At 41.9% G+C, this 20,294-nt stretch overlaps 1 protein-coding gene across 1 annotated transcript in view; it reads right to left on the bottom strand.

The window, feature by feature from the left end:
* Positions 1–20,294, bottom strand: part of Znf236 (zinc finger protein 236) — a 123,773-nt gene that overhangs the window by 19,121 nt on the left and 84,358 nt on the right. The window contains exons 17-26 of the mRNA XM_017802605.2: positions 20,248–20,286; positions 18,057–18,160; positions 17,537–17,688; positions 15,595–15,807; positions 14,106–14,388; positions 11,994–12,097; positions 9,474–9,836; positions 8,859–9,004; positions 8,530–8,770; positions 7,739–7,918 (exon numbers count right to left, since the gene is read on the bottom strand). Of these exons, the coding sequence (XP_017658094.1) occupies positions 7,739–7,918; positions 8,530–8,770; positions 8,859–9,004; positions 9,474–9,836; positions 11,994–12,097; positions 14,106–14,388; positions 15,595–15,807; positions 17,537–17,688; positions 18,057–18,160; positions 20,248–20,286 (1,825 nt within the window). The remainder of the gene's footprint in view (positions 1–7,738; positions 7,919–8,529; positions 8,771–8,858; positions 9,005–9,473; positions 9,837–11,993; positions 12,098–14,105; positions 14,389–15,594; positions 15,808–17,536; positions 17,689–18,056; positions 18,161–20,247; positions 20,287–20,294) is intronic.

Genomic DNA, 20,294 nt, shown 5'->3' with positions numbered 1-20,294 from the left:
TATATGTTCATCAAAGTAAATATTGCTTAAATGTGTTGAGATGAGGTGTCATCCTCTAGGGAGTTTGAAAGACAAACCAGTTTTTCCTTGCAATTAAGAGAACATGGGAAGAATGTAGGTGGGGTGGTAGAAACAGAAAGGGTCAGCTTGGCCTTCCTTCCCAGTATTCCCATCACTCCACAATGTAGCTCCAAGTGTGGGGAATATGCACCGTCAATGAGAAAATTGTTTTAACTACTAGAAAATACATAACAGATTTTATTTAAATACAGAAGAAAACAAAGCTAAAATAACCTTAACCAGTACTAACAAACAAAGAACTGGCCTTGAGCTTCATTAAAAACAACTAGATTATTCATAAATGATGTTAAGCTGAAAAGCAAACTAAGACAAGAACAGAGTGGGAACACTCACTTGAGATAAACTCCTTAAAAAGCCACAGTGAATTTCAAGCCTGCATCCTCTGGGCCTTTGTCTCTGAAGGCTGCATACATGTTAGTAACTTTTTAAGAACACTATCTGTGTATGATTTCATAACAGCCTCTGGCCCCACAGCCCCCACTTGAACAAAAGCATGTGCTATATTCTTGCATGTGCAACTGACTGCTCACCTCGTCTGTTTCATTTGGTAGCACTCCTTCCAAAGCCTTCAAGAGAGGTGCCAAGTGCAAGTTAACATGAGCTAAGAGCCCTACCAAACCTGCTCCACTGGCAATGAAGAAATCCTGACAGCCAAATGCTTATTTGTTATGCTCTGATGTCAAGGACTGTCAGCATAAATAGTAAATGTTAATGCTGAAAGTTTTTATTTGGCATTTATTTCTAAACAATGCCATTTCAAATTCCACTCTCACTGGTATGGTCTGAGGCTAGGTCAGAGGGACTGACCTCAACTGTGGAACATATGTAGGGTAGTGCTCGGTGAGTCAGGAAGCACCACGGCCAGCAACCAGCACTACTGGAACACAGAAATCACTGCAGGAGTAGTGATGTAAAACCAAGGCCTGGGGTAACAGCAAGGGAAGAATCTCTTCTCACACCCAGGATGGCAAGACACCAAAGTGCTTCGTTATAACTCACCTGACTGTATGGAATTAATCAAAGTAGTGGCATTACACTGATATATAAAAGTTCGTTAATGAAGAATTCCTCTTTCATGTTATAAATTATTAAATCCCTTGAAAACTTTTAAAAAAAATTTAACATCTAGGCTGTATAATCTACAGTTGTACAAAAAAGGAGAAAGTAAGCATTTTCCAGCTGGCTCTAATTAAAACAAACAAACAAATAACAACTCTAAGAAGAAAAAATTAAATCCATTCAAAAACCATATATGCTGCTGGGTTTCATTTGTCTGTCTCTTGGAGGGGTGGTTATGGTTTATTTGTTCGCTCGCCTGTTTATTTTTTGAGACAGGGTCTCACTATGTAGTCCTGGCTAGTCTGGTACCCACTATGTGGACCAGGCGAGCTTTAAATTTATAGAGATCCACCTGCCTCTGCCTCCTGAGTGCTGGAATTAAAGGCATGTACTACCAGCTGTGTGCTGAAGTTTTTAAAGAGCATCAGCTATAGAATGCTTTAGAACCTTGCACTTCCTGCTGAGAACAGCTCCACCACCCAGAATCTTCTCCTGCCTAGGGGTGCTAGGATAAGGCTAAGGTGACACTACCTGTGCTTTCATGGGCAGGGAGTGTATAGGTAAGACATAAGCAACTTTGCTAAACAGGTGACAGGATTCTGAAGCTATTCAGACAGCCAAAATAGAGCCCTAACACTGCAATGGCATGACTCCACACAAACCTAACATCTGATATCTATCTGATGTGCATGTCAAGGACTAAAGAAAGGACTCCCCAACTGTCCTGTTTTTCAGCTCAGCTCGGTCACCCATTGTTGACTGCCTGCCTACCCACCTGTTCACCTGTCTGGAGAGGACCTAAACTCACTGTTTCATTCTTTCAGATCCCAGTCAAGCCTTTCACCTTGTACCTGAAACAGCTTCTCTCTCAGGCTCCAGCAGTTCCAGCAGCAGCTCCCTCCAGGCATTGGTTTGGTTTGTTATCTTACCAATACAGACTCTTTCTCAGCCTACTTCTAAAATCTTTTCAACTCTGCCTCACCATCTTTATTAACCTGTATTCACTCTGTAAACCATTTATATGCATAGAGATATATGGACATACTTGCTGTGTGATGTGTGATATGGGGGTCAATATCAGTAATTAAGATTAGAATAAAAGAACCTGCATTTACCTCAACCCAGTTACCAAGGTAGGGAGAATTATATGACAAATTGCTGTCACTGAAGCCGCTAAGCCTTGTGAATTTATTGCTATTCAATATATTCTGACACGTGGAAAGACACAAATGTGTTCATCTGTGTTTCTGGCATCGTGTGCCACTACATTAAGTCTCCAGATCACTGTAATTACAGGCACAGGCCACAACGCCCAGACTAAAGTAGTCTAGTTCCTTCGTTTACTATAGGCTAGCTCTTTACCTAGGTATTATGATGTCTCTCCTGACTGAATCCATGGCTCCATGTCTGACTAGAATGATGCAGAACAGCTGTACAATGGGCCACTGTTTGCTGCTGGGGTGGCACCCTGCAGGCTAGTCCCTGGTCAGGTGCCAACAACAACCTTATGCTTCTACTTAGTTCACTATATCCAAATGAACTGAGTTCAATAAGATCTCAACCTAAACAGAAATATGATGTCTCAAGACAGTATTCTAATTACTCCCTAAGTGCACTCAGTCTATGATATCACCCTCAAAGGTTTTGTTTCTATTAAACACAGGAAGAGGACCATGACACACACTCTCCTCAATGGCAGAGATCCTCCTACTTTTAAGCTACTACTTACAAATTCTACTTTAACTCAAAAGTTAGAAACTTAAAATCACACTCCTTGTTGAAAAAAACTTTCACAGAATTCAAAGTATTTCCAAATGTAGCAGACTGCCAAATGCAGTAAAACATGTTTAAATGCATGTAAGGGACATCACCAAACAGTAACAGAACCTTCCTTAACTGACTTCCACACAACATGCCGCAGACTTAGCACACTCTGGGCATCCCTGTGTCAAAAGCTTCCTGCCCAATGTACTGCGAATACTCACCATCATGTACTAACATGCCAGTGACATGTTCCTATCAGGTCACATCTGATCTACTCAGGCAGCTGTTGGCTACTGCTGTATCTAAATGATACAATCAACACAATGGAAACATCTGCTAAAGCTTCTATGAAAACCATACTGAATACATTAGGGGACTTGATAAGACAAGATGCCTTGAAAACTCTGTTGTCATCTTAGGAGGGTGTGAGAAAAGACCGAAGGGGAAAGAGCACCAAAGACGACAGTGCTGCTCTGTGGGCACAACCTACAGGCAGACAGAGTGCAGCTAGGCATTATAGACCTGAATGTGGACAACAAAGGAAGAAAGCAGGGCTATAACCAGCAGAGCAGGCAGTTATTCAACAGAACCTAGGCAGAATGCTCAGAGCACTGGGTGTTGCACTCCTGAATGCTACTTCACATCACCTCTTATTAATCGGCTGCAAACATCAGGTGGGAGGACACTTGTATAAGTGCAAGACTGATCAGGGTCAGGGTGTGCAAAGGACTAGCCTTGCTTTTATAGAATACGTTAGATTTTGTTTCCAAATGCTCTAACTTGCATACCCCTAGAAACTCACATGCCTTACACAGTACTTACATTCATAGCACTGATGGAAAAAAGCACTCTACAAACAGTGAAAATTTGCAGAGTACCCAAATGCTCTCAACAGAAACTGTTTTCTACACCCTTCCAAAGTGGGATAAAGAAATGCTGACCCAAGAGTCTCTGAAACCAGTTCATATCTTCATATTGTCCATACTGAGAAAAAAGCAAGAAACCTTGAGCCCAAAGTTTGCACAAATCTGAGTAATTGACTAGGAACTTTCTCATACAACAAACCTTTCCGTCAATTTAAAAAAAAACAAACCCTACTGCTAGACTCTGCTATCCTTTTTTACAACACCTATAAGCAATAACATAAGAAAATGAACAAGGATACGAAAACACAGGAAATACAAAAGCACAATCCACAAACTAAAGAACGTAAGTTCTGAGGTATAAGCAAGAATCCTGCACTCTATGTTTTTGATAAGACCAAGCCCAATACCTCCTACATTGAGAGCACTCAAAAAAGTAAGTTTTCAACAATATAGTTTTCTTAAAATAACCTTTCTATATTTCCAACATTGAAATATAGGAAAAGGAAGGTTACTAAACCATGTAAAATCAGTGTTAATGTTTATTGCCTCATAGTGTGTAAAACTCATGGCATAGCTCACTGTCTAACCCTTCCGCCATGATTTCCCCATTTAAAATGTCCCAATTTTCCACCTTTCTCCCTTGATAATACCAGTCTCCTATGGTCCCACGTCTCTTGAACTCCTCCTTTCCCTTTATCCCTGAGGTTTAAATAACCCCATTTTTATCCATTTCTCCCTTAGTAACACCTGTCTCCTATGTTCTTCTCTTTCGGGTTCTTTCTTTAAATAATGCCTAGCTAGTTTTAAAAAAACTAGAGGTAATTATATTAGTCCAACAACCTAATGACAAATTATATATACATTATCTCTGCATGAGTCCATGTATAACTAAAGGCTACATAACAAGAAACAGTGCCAGACAAGAGAAACCTTCCTTTGAGTTGTTGGCCAGGGTGGTCCAAGAGACTTCCAAAATTACTCAGGCTGCTGCCACAGACCTTGATGGCGTCCCAGAACACGAAGGTAACACCGGCTGCTAAAGACAGAACAAACTTCGGACACAGGACTTGGAGCAGTAGAGCTGCAATTGACCTGGAAGCCACTTCCCCTGAAGGCGAGCTCTCACAGCTTTGGAGAACGCTATGAAGGTGCCAAGGGAAAACATTAATTGATGGTCCAACACCAGCCTCAAGACCCAATAACTGTATCAATCACCAGCACTGACACTGGTACAGTAATGGCTTTTTTATCTTGGGGGCAATCAACAGCTACCTAACTGGACTAAAAGCCCACCCAATGGGAGGAAACTCAAGTGCAATACTATAAACATAACCAAATACACATGGCTGGAGTGGCCCTTAGAGATCTTAGAGAAAATCCCAAGACTGTCACATCCCTAGACTAACATGATTTCTTACTATGTGCAAAATATGTATCCTTATATTACAGACAAATATCCCAGTCACCATTCAGGAAAGAAGCTCATTTTGTACCAGTTGGAGACTATTACCAAGCACCACAACTGGTCACACACGGGCATTGTCTATGAATTTCCCAGGCCTAAGTGACACATCTACAATGCAACCTCGACATCGAAGTCTCATGGAACAGAGAGCAAGGGTAAAGAAGAGGACACTAATGAAATCTCTCAGCTCCCATTAATGAAGCTCCCTCACGTAGTGGAGGGCCAGGAAACAAAAGATACACAAATGGCCAAAGCATAGAGATCAAGAGTCTGCTGAATGGTAGTGCTTAGACCCCTTTATTAAACTTCACCCACCCAAGGCTTAGGGACCATGGTGGAAGAGGGTGTGGAAAGATTTTAAGAGCCATGGAGGAGGTGCATGACCATATGGAAACAGAGTCTTACAAGCTCCTAGGAACCTGCTCGTATGATTCAATGGCAGTGGTGTCAGCATACACAAGTCCCATGCAAATTCAGGCAGACCATAACCCAGCATAGAACTGGGAAAATGAACAGCAGACCCTAATCTTATCTGAAGAAATATTGACTACTGATTGCTGCTAGATGAAAAAGAGGTGATCTCCCTAAAACAAGGGACTCTAGATAGGCTGACTAGACCTCAGTGGATGGACTTGCACTGGGGAACATCTGGGAACACTGACTTGACGTAGTAGGTCTTAACAGGGATGACAGAGTATATGGGCTCCAGTGGGGGGGGGGTATAAAAATAAGATTTATTGAGATGTTCTGTATGAAAGACACAAAAACTCAAATAAAAACAAATTCAAGGAAAAATTAAGCAGGGAGTCTGAGTTATAAAACATCACTAAATTTGCCTAAACTGAAACATCTGAATGTTGAGATAGGCTCTCGGACCCAGCATTTTATGTATACAGTGAAAGGTTTTGGGGGGTTGTTTTGTTTTGTTTTGGTCTTTTTTTGAGAAAGGGTCTCCCTGTAGCCTTGGCTGGCCTGGAGCTCACTATATTGACCAGGCCGACCCTGAACTCACAGATATCCACCTACCTCTGCCTCCAGAGTACTGGGATTAAAGGCATGCACCACCACACCCGACACACAATCAAAGAATTTTTAAAGTTGATGAAAAATCTAAATCTTAAAGACTATTTTCTGTCCTGCCCCAAAGGTCTTCCCTGAAGCCCTCAACAAATTGTTTCCTCCATGACAGCACAAGTACATTTATGAAATTCAGAAATTATAGATTCAAAATAAATATAGATAAAATCTTAAAAAAAAAAATTCATGGCATGTCATTGAAAAGTACAGCACTAACCAAAAGTAAGACCCTCCTGAAAAACAAAGCTTTAACTTTTTAGCTTCCTTCTTTATAATCGTTCTCCCAGTTCTACGATTAATTTCTGTAGAAATATCATTGATACTAAGGAAACATAATCTCGGATTGGCATCACAGCTGAGTCAGCCTGGTAGTTTTTCAATTCTTACAATTTGTTCAAAGGGAAACATGGATGCTTCCCTCTTTTACACCATGTCCCCAAAAAAGTAACTATGATTTTTGGCAAAATTTTCCTATTTTTAATATCCTAAGATAGTTATGGGGTTAAATATAAATATTAAATGGCATAGTATTATAAAAATTATTAATTAAAAAAATAACTTAGGGGCTAGGGATGTAGCTGCCTGCCTAGCATGAACAAGGTCCCGGGTTGATCCCTAGTACCGCATAAACTGGACACAGTGTACATCCAGTAAAACTAGCACTGGGAAAGTAAAGGCAGGAGAATCAGAAATTCAAGATCATCTATGGACATACAATGAGTTTGAAGCCATCCTGGGCTACATGAGATCCTGTCTCAAAAACCAAACCACAGCAAACAAAAAAGATTTAGCTTATATGAAAGGATGAAGGGGGCAGAGCGAAGAATCATGTGGACAAATCATACCAGGCCAAGTCAGTTCCATGCTACAGAGGGCAGAGCATGCTATGAGAGTGAGACCAAGGTTTAGGCAGTATAGCATGGAAGGAGGGACGTTGTAGTCCTGTACCTGACATGCTGATGACTTGCTAATGCCAAGTGCGCTTTACCGCCAAATGGTATTTTCTGCCTATTAATCAATTTTTCAATATTCTAGTGTATTTTAAATTTTCCACATAAGCTGAGTAATGTTCTAAAAATACAAGGGTAGGGCAAGACTAAGTATCCTCTTGTGCACAGTTCACAGAGTGAACAAGAATTAGGAAGCTATCTGCTTTGCTCTTTGCTAAGCAAAAATGTGTGGCAAAAGTAGCCAACTCTTTTGACATTATTTAATTACACAATTACCTCTACTGAAACAGGAAGTGACACGAGCAACCAGAACTTACCATTTCTGATATTAGATTTCACTAAATTTGAACCTGTAACATAAATGAAATACTTACTGAGCAATGGCTTTATGTAAAAATGAGTGTTGAGGAAAGGGGCACAAGCAAGGTGACCACAAGCTGTAAGTTGAAGGCTGTCTAAAATGTGAACTCACTAACCAGAGATAGTCAAGGTAATCTCTTGTGGAGAGCCCGAGGATGACGATGCGGTGGGGCCAGCAGCCTGGGCCAGGACCTGGCTGAGACTTGAGTTGTTGATGGTCAGGGTAATCTCATGGGGGCCTGTTGAGGTGGACACGAGGCCTTGCGAAGTCATCACTTGATTGAGATCCTGCGTCCCTGCATCAGCACAAAGTAGTGAGCTATAAAGTAAGATGTTTCTCTTTTGTTTAAAGTATCTTAGTTAAAAGATTACTTTTATTTTCTTCTTTATTTTTGAGACAGAGTCTTACTATATAGTCCTGGCTGGCTTGGAACTCACTATGTACACCAGATTAGTCTTGAATTCAGTGATTTTCCTGGCTTTGCCTCCCGAGTGTTGGGATAAGGATTATTTTTAAAAGATAAATATTTAAAGTTAATTATCAGTCATTCTAACTGCTTTATCTGAAGAAATAAACCTACCTTGGAGTACACAGGGTCCTGGATTGATACACAGTGTCACAAAAAAGAAAAAGGAAGAGAGGCCAGGGGAAGGCAGAGGGAAAGGAGCTAAGAGAGGTAAATAAAATGATTAATGGGAAGCCGGCTTGAGAAAAGTTCCGTGAATATAGTAACCCAGTGGCCACTACTGAAGGAATACACAGAAACCAAGGAAACCTAGGACTTTCCTTTTCTTTGGTGTTATGAAGAGATGAAAATGGCATCACAATGACATAAAACCAAATGTGTAATTATTAGCAACACATTGAAATTCCAGCTGCTAAACTAGAAGAGCACTAGGCGCTTACCACTGCTGCTGGTGGTCAGCACAGAGTCCTGCTCAGACAACGGGCCAATAGTCAGATTGGCAGATGTCACTGTGGGCTGTAAGGACAGGCCTGAGATGGGCTGGATGACAACACTGGCTGGGACGGTGCTCTCTGACGTCTGAAGTGAGCTGTTCTGAGAGGCCACACCGGGCTCCCCTGTGAGAGGCTGAGCAAGCAGGTTCCCCTGCTGCAATGTTTGCTGCAGAATGCTCGGATCAATCTGAAAAGCAACACAAATAGTGAAAATTTTGTGCTTCCATGTGATTTAGACAATGTTAAAGCACCACAAACCACGGCCGTCAGCATACCTGCAGAGTGATGTTGTTGATGCTGGAGGCGTCAATTCCAGAAATCTGAACATTTGGTCCAACCAAGTTAGCAGCCAGCTGTAACTGGATGCCTTCTAGGGTGGCCAAACTCCCATCAGTCAAAGACACTGTCAAGTCCCCACCAGCTGGTCAGAGAAAGAGAAAGGCAGAAAACTATAAACGTTTTAAATCTATAAAACGTCACTTTTATATAGGATTTTAGAACACAAATTTACTAAAGACCCAAGGGATGTCATTTACTGCAAAATTTTCAACACTTAGTTGTAAGTACACAACCCCAATTGGTGTAAACTTAGTACTTTTTAAGCATTGGGTGTCCAACGACAAAAGGACACCTCCACTAGATTAAAAACCATGAGCATCTGAAAATGGCATGGCTCAGTTCTGAATTTATGAGAAAGCCAACGGTGAGGGTAACATGTTTCTACTCACTGAACAAAAGCTACTCAAAGTGCCAAGGTGTTAAAAGCAGATGCGGTAAGAGAAGAAATGGAAAGCAGATGGGCACTCAATTTCTCCCTACTGCCTTTAAGGGAAAGAGGAGGAGTATATTGCTTCAGGAACAGGTGAGAGAGGTACGTATCGGTTACTTACCTGACACAGAGGCGGGAAGGATAGCTTGACCCACCAGCCCTTGCTGAAGCAAATTTTGATCAAACTGCCCGGTTAGAACAGAGTTGTTCATGATGAACACATTGGGGTCAGTGGAGTTGTTCAGGAGGTTCACGGGCTGAAGGCCTTCTGACGAGCTTCGTGTCACAGGCTTCCTGGCTTTCTTTGGGTCTGGTTTATAATGAAACTGCATATGAGTCTTCCTTCGTCCAGACGTCCGGAAGCGCAGCTCACAATGAGGGCACTTGAAAGGCTTTGCTCCTGTGTGCAGGCGCATGTGGACCTTCAGACTTCCCTTTGTGGAGAAGGCATTGCTGCAGACATGGCAGCTGAACAGTTTCTGGCCTGTAGGAAGACCAGCAAGAATCAGCAGGAGTCACTGACAACCTGCACCTACACAAACCCTCCAGCAGGCAGGGTGGATATAGTGCACTGGCTTTATGAACCAAAGTACTTTAATTGTTCAATCACAGGATGGCATGACATTACAGATAACTGCAGAATATAGACAACCAGTGTCTATAATTTGAACTTAATGTTCCCACAACCCTCTGAGGCTTAGTGTCCTGAAATTACTACATCACACGGAATTTTGACTGGGGTATTTGATTTATATTCATCAGAAGCCGATAGGTAATGTGACTCAACCCTGGCCCACACTCCTGCCATTTTTCTTTTTGTACTGAGGATACTTCAACATCTCAGCATCCCTTTAGTTTCTCTTCTGTCAAACAGGGCCAGTAAGAATGTCAGCACAGATAGCACCATGCTTAGAAAATGTACAAAGGTAACTCCATCCTAGCCACATATTGGCTACGTCCAGTATTATGTATGGATTCCCTTCCTCCTGGTTCTTCTCATGATCACCTGCAGAGTAAAAACCACCAACACACAAATGCCACTGGCATCAATTGCCTTGGGAGAGCTCAGGGGCAGACGCCCTCCTGGCTTTCTTTTTCCCTCTTCTGCCCAGGAAATAAGTGCCACTTTTTGTCAGGAATGTTCAGGCAAGAATTCACAGAGGCACTAGTGAACCTGTGGTCCCACACTGGTGAGGAAGTTCTCAGATGTCACCCTGCCATTCCAAAGGGACAAAGAAGCAGAAGCACTTCTTCTCTTCCCCAAGCAGCCTATGCTGAACTTGCACACCAGGAGAGGTGAAAGAGCAGATCTCAAAAGAGCACCACTGAGCCTCTAGTATTAAACACTGTGTACTGGACCTGGGCCTTCCAAGCTGACAGCTAACCCATCCACCCTCAGTAAGTTCATAGCATAACGCAAGAGACAAACACAGGGAACCTCATGAGACAGCAGGAAAATGACATATAGAAAGGTCTTAATAAGTGAATTTACCTCAGTTTAATTCCCATAATATTCCATCAGAAAAGAATCATAGAACTTCACACAAATTTATGAAACTCCACTTTTATTCATTTGTTCAATTTTCATAACCAAAAATTAGAATAAGGGTTAGTTTGATGATCATACCCTGTGGATCACACTAATGATAACATTCACTGAACATTTACTACATACCAAACACATTTCTACCTATGTATAAGTCTTAATACATCTAAACTGTCAATGGGGAGGAGGGACTTATACCCTTACTTAGCCTCATGTAACACTCAAGAAGCCTATGGCTCAGAGAAGGTGCCCTCCTAACTGAGGAATTCAAGAAGCAAAGTTTTTCACTTTTTGGATACAACTGATTATCAGGTTCTCAAATGAGATGAAGAAAACCAGGCATCGTTTTCTCCTTGGTAGGAAATATATTATAATGTGGTAACTAACAACAGACTTGCCAAGTTCCCAGATTTTTATAGGGCACAGTAAACGAAGCCTCTCTAGTCTGAATGAGGCTAATAGGTAGCCTTGTCAAAGAAGGTGTATAAGCCTGAGCAGGAACATAGACAATTTACAATTTGATTTTTGAGACCTTAACCCCTCTTTCTTAGGAATTAAACCATTTCCCCTGATATCAGGAATAATAATTTAAAAAAAACAAAAACCTTTTATATCCATTTTTCATGGTCCCTGATTTTTTTAATTAATTAATTTATTTTTATGTATATGAGTATTTTGCCTGTGTGTGTGTATATGTATGTACATATATGTGTGTGTATGTATATATATGCATGTGTATATATACACATACATATGTGTGTGCATGCGACCATGCATATAATACCCATGGAGGACAGAAGAGGGTGTTGGAGCCCCTTGAACTGGAATTACAGATGGTTGTGAGCTGCCATGTGGGTGCTGGGGACCAAACCTGGGTCCTCTGGAAGAGGAGCCAGTGCTCTTAACTTCTGAGCCATCTTTCCAGCCCAAGGTGACTGATTTTTGAGTTCTCTGTAATTTTCAAAGTGTTTGTGCACAAAGCATTTAGACCCACCCTAAAGCGTCTGCAGAACTCAGAGACTGCTCTTACCTAAGTAGAACTTTGTGCATCTGCCACACCTAAGGCATCTTCAGTGCTCAGGGATCATTCCTTACCTGTGTGGGTCTTCACATGGCAATCGAGAGTGGACTTCACGGTAAAGCTCTTTCCACATTCATCACACTTGTATGGCTTTTCTCCAGTATGGATTCTAACATGCCTACCAAAAAGCATTTGTAATTCAGTGAGTTTCTTTTTAATTACATACACACAAACAAGCTCATAAATTTACAATCACAAAAATAAAAATCACATGCTGCTATTTCTGATTGAATTTGACCAAATAAAAATTTTAAGTTTCACTCTGTACAAAACATACCATAAAAAATCTAAACAACAAAATATTTTCTCAAAATTAAAAAAGCAGAACTAATTTCCTTAAAAACAAAGAGCTCTTAGAAATCAGTACGAAGACCACTAACGACAGAATAGATGAATGAACAACTCAGAGTTTGTAGAGGAAAGACTACAAGTAACCAAGAAACATGTGCAGAAAGAGGCAGCCCTCAGGGTCAGAGAACACAGCACTGCAATGGCACAAGGTCAGTCCTCCTGTGAGCTGGTCTGAAATAGGTACTCAAGTCTCTCAGGGACCTAAGTGTATGACCTGAGGCCCTGCAGGGAATGTGTCAACAGTAAGCATGAACCTCACATAGATGCTCCAAGGGTGCAGCCTGTATAGTATCACCACAAGCCTGGTAGCATGCCACCATTTATAAAAAATGCAACAGGCTTTACGGGTACTGACGAGGAAAGGTACCAAGACTCTTCAATAACAAAGATTAAATGAAACATAATTACAGAACTTAACACTGACATTTCTCAAGCACACCTCAGAACCTACCCACAGTTTTGTTTCACTGTGACTTTTACGCAGTACATAATAGGAGAAGTTGTGCCTAGAGTGCTTTTTACATGAAAACAAGGCAACAAAACTAGTCACTCAGATGTCTGCTGTGCCATGTTTCCTGTTCCACAATACATGGCTCCTGTCTGTCTACCTTTGTGATATGTTCTCAGTACTCAGTGATGACTGGTGGGGATATTATCACAGTCTATTTGCTATCCCTACTGGCTACTGATTAGCATTACCACAGGCCCACAAGCCCTCAAGACTGGTACATAGCCTGGTTGGTATGTAACTGGAGCTTTCATTTCACAGAGCCATCCCTGTCAGCCAGGTCATTAGCTCTAGCTGGCCACAAGCATCTGTTGGCAAGTAGACTCCACTCCTAACAGCTTCCCAGCTCTTTCATAATAACTCCCTGATCCTCTCCATAGTTTGACTTTCTATTGTTCTGTCACTAACTTCAGATCTCTCAGGTTTCTGGACTCAACTCCAGTATATGACTTGGAAGACTCCCCCTTTCATCGGCTATCTGGGCTTTCTCCACCTGCCTTGTCACTCTAGCTGAGTGCACATCCCCTACCAGCAGTCACCTTGTACACTCACTGGCTATACACTTGTCACTAGGGAGCTGCTCCATTCCTGTCCACCCTTCCTGGCACTGCTGCCTGCCTCCATGTTCTGCAACTGTGAAATATAGAGCCTGAGGAAAGCTCCCATCTGAGGTCCTCATAGTTCTGCCATGCATGAAGCTGTTCTACAAGTCCCATCTGTTGGCTCTGTATCTTAGAGCTAGGCTAAGCACCCTGGATGCAAATTAAGGACGGTGTCTGCACATGGCCTGTTTCTTCTTAGCCTTGCACAGCACTAGAGCTCCTCCACCCTCCCCCATGAGTCTAGGGTCCCAGGCTCTTCACCACTTTGCTACACTCCATCCTGCATATGAATCTTCAGATAGCCGCTCAATCTGTAACACGTTAAGTCTCTAGCTTATTCTGTATTCTCATACCAACTAGCAGCCCTCTGGGAAAGAGGTTGTCTGTCAGTCTACTGCACCTCCACACAACCCAGCACTCTGTCTTGCTAAATGAGTAAGTTAGTGTTCATTTTCTATTGCTACCACAATCATACAAAAAATGTACAAGTAACTTTCAGAGAAAATAGACTTCCTCATCACTATTCTGAATGTGCTCACAACCAAGTGACACAGGCTTAGAACCACATACTCCATACATAAATTGGGATAAAAAGCATCAAAGGAACACATAATATACACTTTCAAGTCTCCAGGAGCTTGTGACAAGAGTAAAGGTGTCCTCACCTCACCAGGTCACTGGGCTTCTTAAAGCTCTTGGGGCAGTATGTGCAGCAGTTGGCATGCTTGGGCTCAGCCTCAAGCTCTGCCTGCTTATCCTTCATCTCACTGATGCGGTCCTTTTCTGCAGCTGACTGCACCAACACCTTCTCAGACACTGTAGCACTCTCCTGGGGCTGAATTTTGGCTAGCTGGGCTGTCTCCTCCTCTGTGAAAGTAATGACCTCAGGACGAGGCTTTCTTGATGCACTTCTGTCAGAGTTTTCGTCCTCTTCCTCCACACACGTGTCTACTGAAAGCATAGGGAGAGGGGTCAAAACCACCATAAAAAATTGACTTTTAACCCAACAGGAAAATAAAAGCATGTAAGGTTAGAGTTAATAACACAATTAAGTCACATTCTGATGGCAAACAGCTGCCTTTCCAATTAGGATTCTAATAAGAACTAGGCTGACTAGGGACAAGGCAGAAGCTGAGGGTGACCAGAGGGGGTGTGCTATGGTTAAAAGTCTGCTTCTGCCTGCTGTACAGTCAGCAGGAGTTCAGAAACTGTCAGAGCCCATGAAGCCATCAGGATTCACAAAGAGATGTCCACATACAATTTTGGGCCCAAACTGAATTGTTACTGGGTAAATAAAAACAGATGCTCAAAAACCAGAGACCAAATTGTCAAACTAGCAAAGAACCCCAAATTAAAGAGAGTGATCACAGAGAAGACACTTAAGATACACACACACACACACACACACACACACACACACACACACACAGACAAACACGTATGTATTCTCTCACAAGGGTATGTTCCAATTGACTGAACAAGAACAAGCTGCTAGGACAATGTAAGAATGGACAGTGCGAGGCTGGAGCAAGGCAGCATGACCGCAGGGAGGACTAAACACCCAACAGAAGGGGAAACAGAGAAGTGGGTAGAATTAACTCAATTAGAAATTACACATTGAAAAAACTTTCACAGAAGAAAATTCAAGTGCACTGCAAAATACAGCAGGACACCACATGTCAGCAAAGTGACTCTGGCTGTATGCACACTGAGCATAGCTGCAAGAACACACATTCAAGAGTAAATGGGCAGTGCCTGGCCACAGGGGAAGCTGCAAACCGTCTCTGGGGCTCTGAACTTTTTCTCAAAGGGCATTTCATGTTCAGAAAATAAAATTAAGTACTTTTTAAATGCAGGGGCTGGTGAGATGGTTCAGCAGGTAAAAGTACTTGTTGAGCATGCCTAACAAGCTGAGTTCAATCCCTAGAACCCATGTAAGGTAGAAGGAGAGAAGTAACTCTACAAAGTTGTTCTCTAACCTCCACAAACATGCCATGGCAATATATACATCATGCACTCATACACATATGGTAATACATTTTTTACACAATTAAGCTTAAATTGTACACAATTAGATTACAATATTCAAAGCGATTTATACATTAATTTATAACTAAATCTGTATTTGGCTAGTAAATCCAAACTGGAAAATACCTCCTCCCTCTGTCTCTGTAGTTGCTGAGGTAGCAGAGGGGACTGTCTGGTGTCTCTTCATGTGCTTTTTACAGTGAACTGCAGTGCGGAAGCCCTCTTCACAGAATGGACACTTGTAAGGCTTCATGCTCATGTGTGTGGCCATGTGCCGTGTGAGGCTGCCATTAGTGGTGAAGGAAGCATTGCAGATGCTACAACTGAATGCCTTGACTCCTGTGTCAATAGACAAGAGTGAGTCAGGGAAAGCCTTATTTCATTTTCTTAAAATAATAGGCCCTTAAGGTCAAACACACATGCATTGCATATTCCTCAAGAACAGAGTTTATTTGTTATGGCTTACAGTTTTTAGGAACCAGATTGCATTAGGAACATGGACACTGGCAGAGCACATTTGAACATTCTCTGCTAAAATGAACAGCGCCGACAAGAGGCTGCTCACAAGTCTGCTCTGTCCTTATCTTTCATATCTCAACAGCAGCATGTTTGTAGATTTGCCCCCCAAAATGTTTCTCCAGATCCATCTTTGAGTCACTGCCACAGCAAATGGTTTACTGGGTCAGACCCAGGAGGAGTCTGTGAAGCCTTTCCAGTCTCATTTCTGGCAGTGCTCAATACTAATGCCTTTCTCTGATAGAACAGTGCCTAAGAAACCCATAGCTAGGAAAAATACTTATTCTACAACTGCCTTCCCTCCATGGCTCCTTAGCAGTCAGAACGGCTTTTCTCTACTTCCTGAACAGTTTTTCCATGTACCACTAATCTCACAACCATCTTTCCAGCCCTTAAAACCACTCCTTAGCCGCTAGCTCACAGATGCATCTGTAAGGCTTTTCCTCCTCTGTGTACTCCTAAGTAATGCATCATGACTTTCAAATATATACTGGTATTAAATGAGTATATTATATGTTAAACAGAATGTGTTAAACAGAACTGTAATTTAATCACAAACCATTTATCTGGTAAAGACCCAGTAACAAAGATATAGTTTTCAAAAGCTTTAACAAGTTGATAAGACAAATATATAAATGCGTATATTATATGATCAAGAGAATGTATTAAACAGATAATTGTAATTTAATGGTAAACCATATATCTGATAAAGATCCAATGGCCAAGCTGTGTTTTTTAAAAAACCTTTACCAGCCAGGTGTGGTGGCGCATGCCTTTAATCCCAGCACTTGGGAGGCAGGGGCAGGCGGATCTCTGTGAGCTCAAGGCCAGCCTGGTCTACATAGTAAGTTCCAGGACAGCTGGGGATACAGGGAGACCCTGCCTCAAAAAAAAAAAGTGTTTTTGTTTTTCTTTTTGCAGTGTTAGTGACTGAAACAAGGGCTTTACACATACTGGGTAAGTGTGTTCCCAATAAGCATCAACTCCAACCTTAAAAAGTGTTAATCTTGCCGGGCATGGTGGCGCACACCTTTAATCCCAGCACTTGGGAGGCAGAGGCAGGTGGATCTTTGTGAGTTTGAGCCCAGCCTGGTCTACACAGTGAGCTCCAGGACAGCTGGGACTACAAGGAGACCCTGTCTCAAAAAGACAAAAAAAAATGTTAATCTTATGACGCAGCAATTGTGTTCCTTGGTGGAAAAATAGAGACATGTCTATTCAGAATTATTCATAAAAGTCAAATAATAGAAATGACCTAAATGTCCAATTGATGGATGAGTAAATAAAACATGATATATTCATATATCATGAGCCATAAAAAGGATACTGACACATGCCACAATACAGATAAACCTTGAACAAAGCACTGTACTAAGCAAAGAAGTTGACCAGCAAAGACCATGACATACTACATGAGCCCACTCATGGGCAAAGTCTACAACAAGCCAGTCTACAAAGAGAGAGGTAGATCAAAGGCTCTTTAGGGCCACAGGCATGAAGAGGATACAGGAGCAACTGATTTATTTTGGATGTGATAAAAACATACTGTAACCTGTGTGTGTCTTCTCATGGGACTTGAGGACACCAGAGGAAACGAAACCACGCCCACAGAGCTTGCACTTGTAAGGCTTCTCCCCCGTGTGTGATCTCACATGCTGCTTCAAGTGGCTGGACTTCTTGAAGCCTTTGTTGCAATAGTCACACCTAGAAACCAAACACACAGAGCTCAGGCCCTGCTCTCTCAGACCACAACTACCAAGCAGCCCAATACCTGGGACTGGAGGAGAACAAAACAGCTTCAGTGACACTCACCAAACACCCAGTGTCCCATACTCAGAACAGAATAGAAAATCAAAACAGGGGCAAGGAGGATTAACTGACAGAACAAGTTCTCTCCTCAGCATATGCGAATCTTCAGTGTATTTCATTCTGAACAACCTTCTAGATCTTTTATAAACTAGGGATGATAATGAACCCTACTTCAAGTTTGAGAGAGAGAACTGAGAACACTTGGGCAATGCAGGTGTATGGTCAGCATTTGGCTTCAGGAGCTGGGTCTGTGCAGTGGATACCTGTAAGAGCGCCTGCTCTGGTCTTCGCTGTCCTCTAGGAACTGGGGACGCTCTGTTTGGAGGTCCAGCTCCTCATGAGATGACTCCGGAAGCAAACGAGTTGTCTAAAATGAATAGAAATACAAGGCAAGAGTACATGAATATCTATGGATGAGCATAAAAATGACTCAATGGCTAAGAACAAAAGTACAAATGCTTATATATGCAGATTTAAAGGACAAACAACAAACAGTCCATTGCAATCATGGACAGAGAAATAATAAAAATCACTGACCGGACATGATTAAATATTCATTTTCTATGATACTATTTATTTGTTCATAGGTTGTTTGAGACAGAGACTTACTATGTAGCCCAGGCTGGTCTCAAACTCATGATCTACCTGCCTCAGTCTCTCAAGTGTTAGATTATAGATGTGCACCACTGTCCCTGACAACTAACCCACTTTAATACAAAGTCTAAACAAACATCAAACTTAAGACATTACTCTTTCATCAGCTTGACTCTTCTTAGCTGTGAAAGACTGGATATTAAATTTCCCATATGTCAAGAGATTAGTTGCCATTCTATGACACTACTAGAAAGTGGTAGAACCTTTGGGAGAGATCTACCTGGAGGATGTTAGGTTATTGAGGGCATGCCCTTGCAGGGAAAACAGGAACCCCTAACTTTCTTCTCTCTGCTTCTGGACACAAGGTAAGCAGCTTTGTTTCCCAAGTGCCCTAGTACAATGTTCTGCCACGCCACAGGCTCCAAAGTAACAGAGCCAACAACACATGGACTGAAATCTCTCAAAGAGTGAATCCAAATAAATCTTTCCTGCTTTTAAGTTGGTTACCTTGGGTATATTTTCACAGCAGTGGAAAGCTAACACACTCACAGTAAATAAAAATCCTACTTTCCAAAAAGTTTAAGGCTCCTCTCTTGTCACAAGAGCCCCAAGGAGAAAGAACCTACCCACCAATCTCAGGGACAGTACCCAAAAGCAGTCACTCTAACCCCTCCTCTGACATGAGTCTCAAAGCCCACGCTGCCATAGCAGCACTAAACCCAGCACTAGGCAATGCTTCCTGGACCTCTAAAATGCATCCTATGCATACTAGGCAAAGGATAAAGCGAAGCTGCAGAATGCCTGGATAGCCAAGGATCAGGCTGTAAACAGTGGAGACCTCGCTTGCATGGTGCTGGGAGCGAGGTCTTATTCCTGTTTGTTCACTTGACTTCCATGACCAAATAAAACAAATCCCATCTTGGAACATCACCTGCAGTGCATTCTCAAAGTTCTACTCAGGGATGGGCAGTAACAGTGACTATGTGAATATGTGTTCTCTGCACCAGATTTGTCACCTGCTGAAAACTATGTGGTTTCTACCTCCAAGCAAGTGCTCTGACATTTTCGGGTCTTTTACTAGGCAAAGCTACTGATACCCATAGATTTGAAAGAGATAACTATTGATTTGCTGCCATTTTCATCACTAAAGACATGCAAAAAAGAAAAAAAAAAATCAAATACTTAAATATCTCTACCTTGTGTAAGAGACAGAAAATTTCTAAGTATATATGAAAATGTCACAAGGGAACATTACTTTGTACACTGATGAAGAAAAAATAAAGGCTGTTTTGTGTAATATTTGTTTTTACTATATCAACATTAATTTTACTTTCCTTCTAAAATACTTCCTTTAAGAGTCCACAAACAAAAATATGTCTTGTGCCTAAAAAAAAAATCCTTCAGTTTTCTTGCACAATATACTAGTGTTACTTCCAGGCTTTTAGCAAAAAACACAAAGCTCCAGGGCAGTGGATGACAGCGAATTTCTTTGCCTGTGATGTTACACTTATGGAGTAAGGTTAAGATGCTTTAAAGACAAAGAAGGCCTGCATGATGTACACGAGGCTTCACATACACTGATCTGTGTGTATCAGAAGTAGACAGGCTATCATATGGAGTGAATTCTGAATAGTTACAACTGAGGACAGAGGGACCTGCTGGATAAGAAGCTATTCAGTTGCCAGGCGTGGTGGTGCATGCCTTTAGTCCCAGCACTCGGAAGGCAGAGGCAGGTGGATCTCTGTGAGTTCAAGGCCAGCCTGGTCTACATAGTGAGTTCCAAGTCAGCTGGGGCTATAGGGAGACCCTGTCAAAAAAGACAGAAAAAAAAAGCTATTCAGTCCTGCTACAAATACTCACCACATTAATGGTGTCAGAGCTTGGGACCTGCAGCAAGTTCTGTTGGT

The sequence above is a fragment of the Nannospalax galili genome, unplaced genomic scaffold, assembly GCF_000622305.1.
Source record: "Nannospalax galili isolate Female #2095 unplaced genomic scaffold, S.galili_v1.0 scaffold243, whole genome shotgun sequence".
Lineage (NCBI taxonomy): Eukaryota > Metazoa > Chordata > Mammalia > Rodentia > Spalacidae > Nannospalax > Nannospalax galili.
This window is presented reverse-complemented; position numbering and strand designations above follow the sequence as displayed.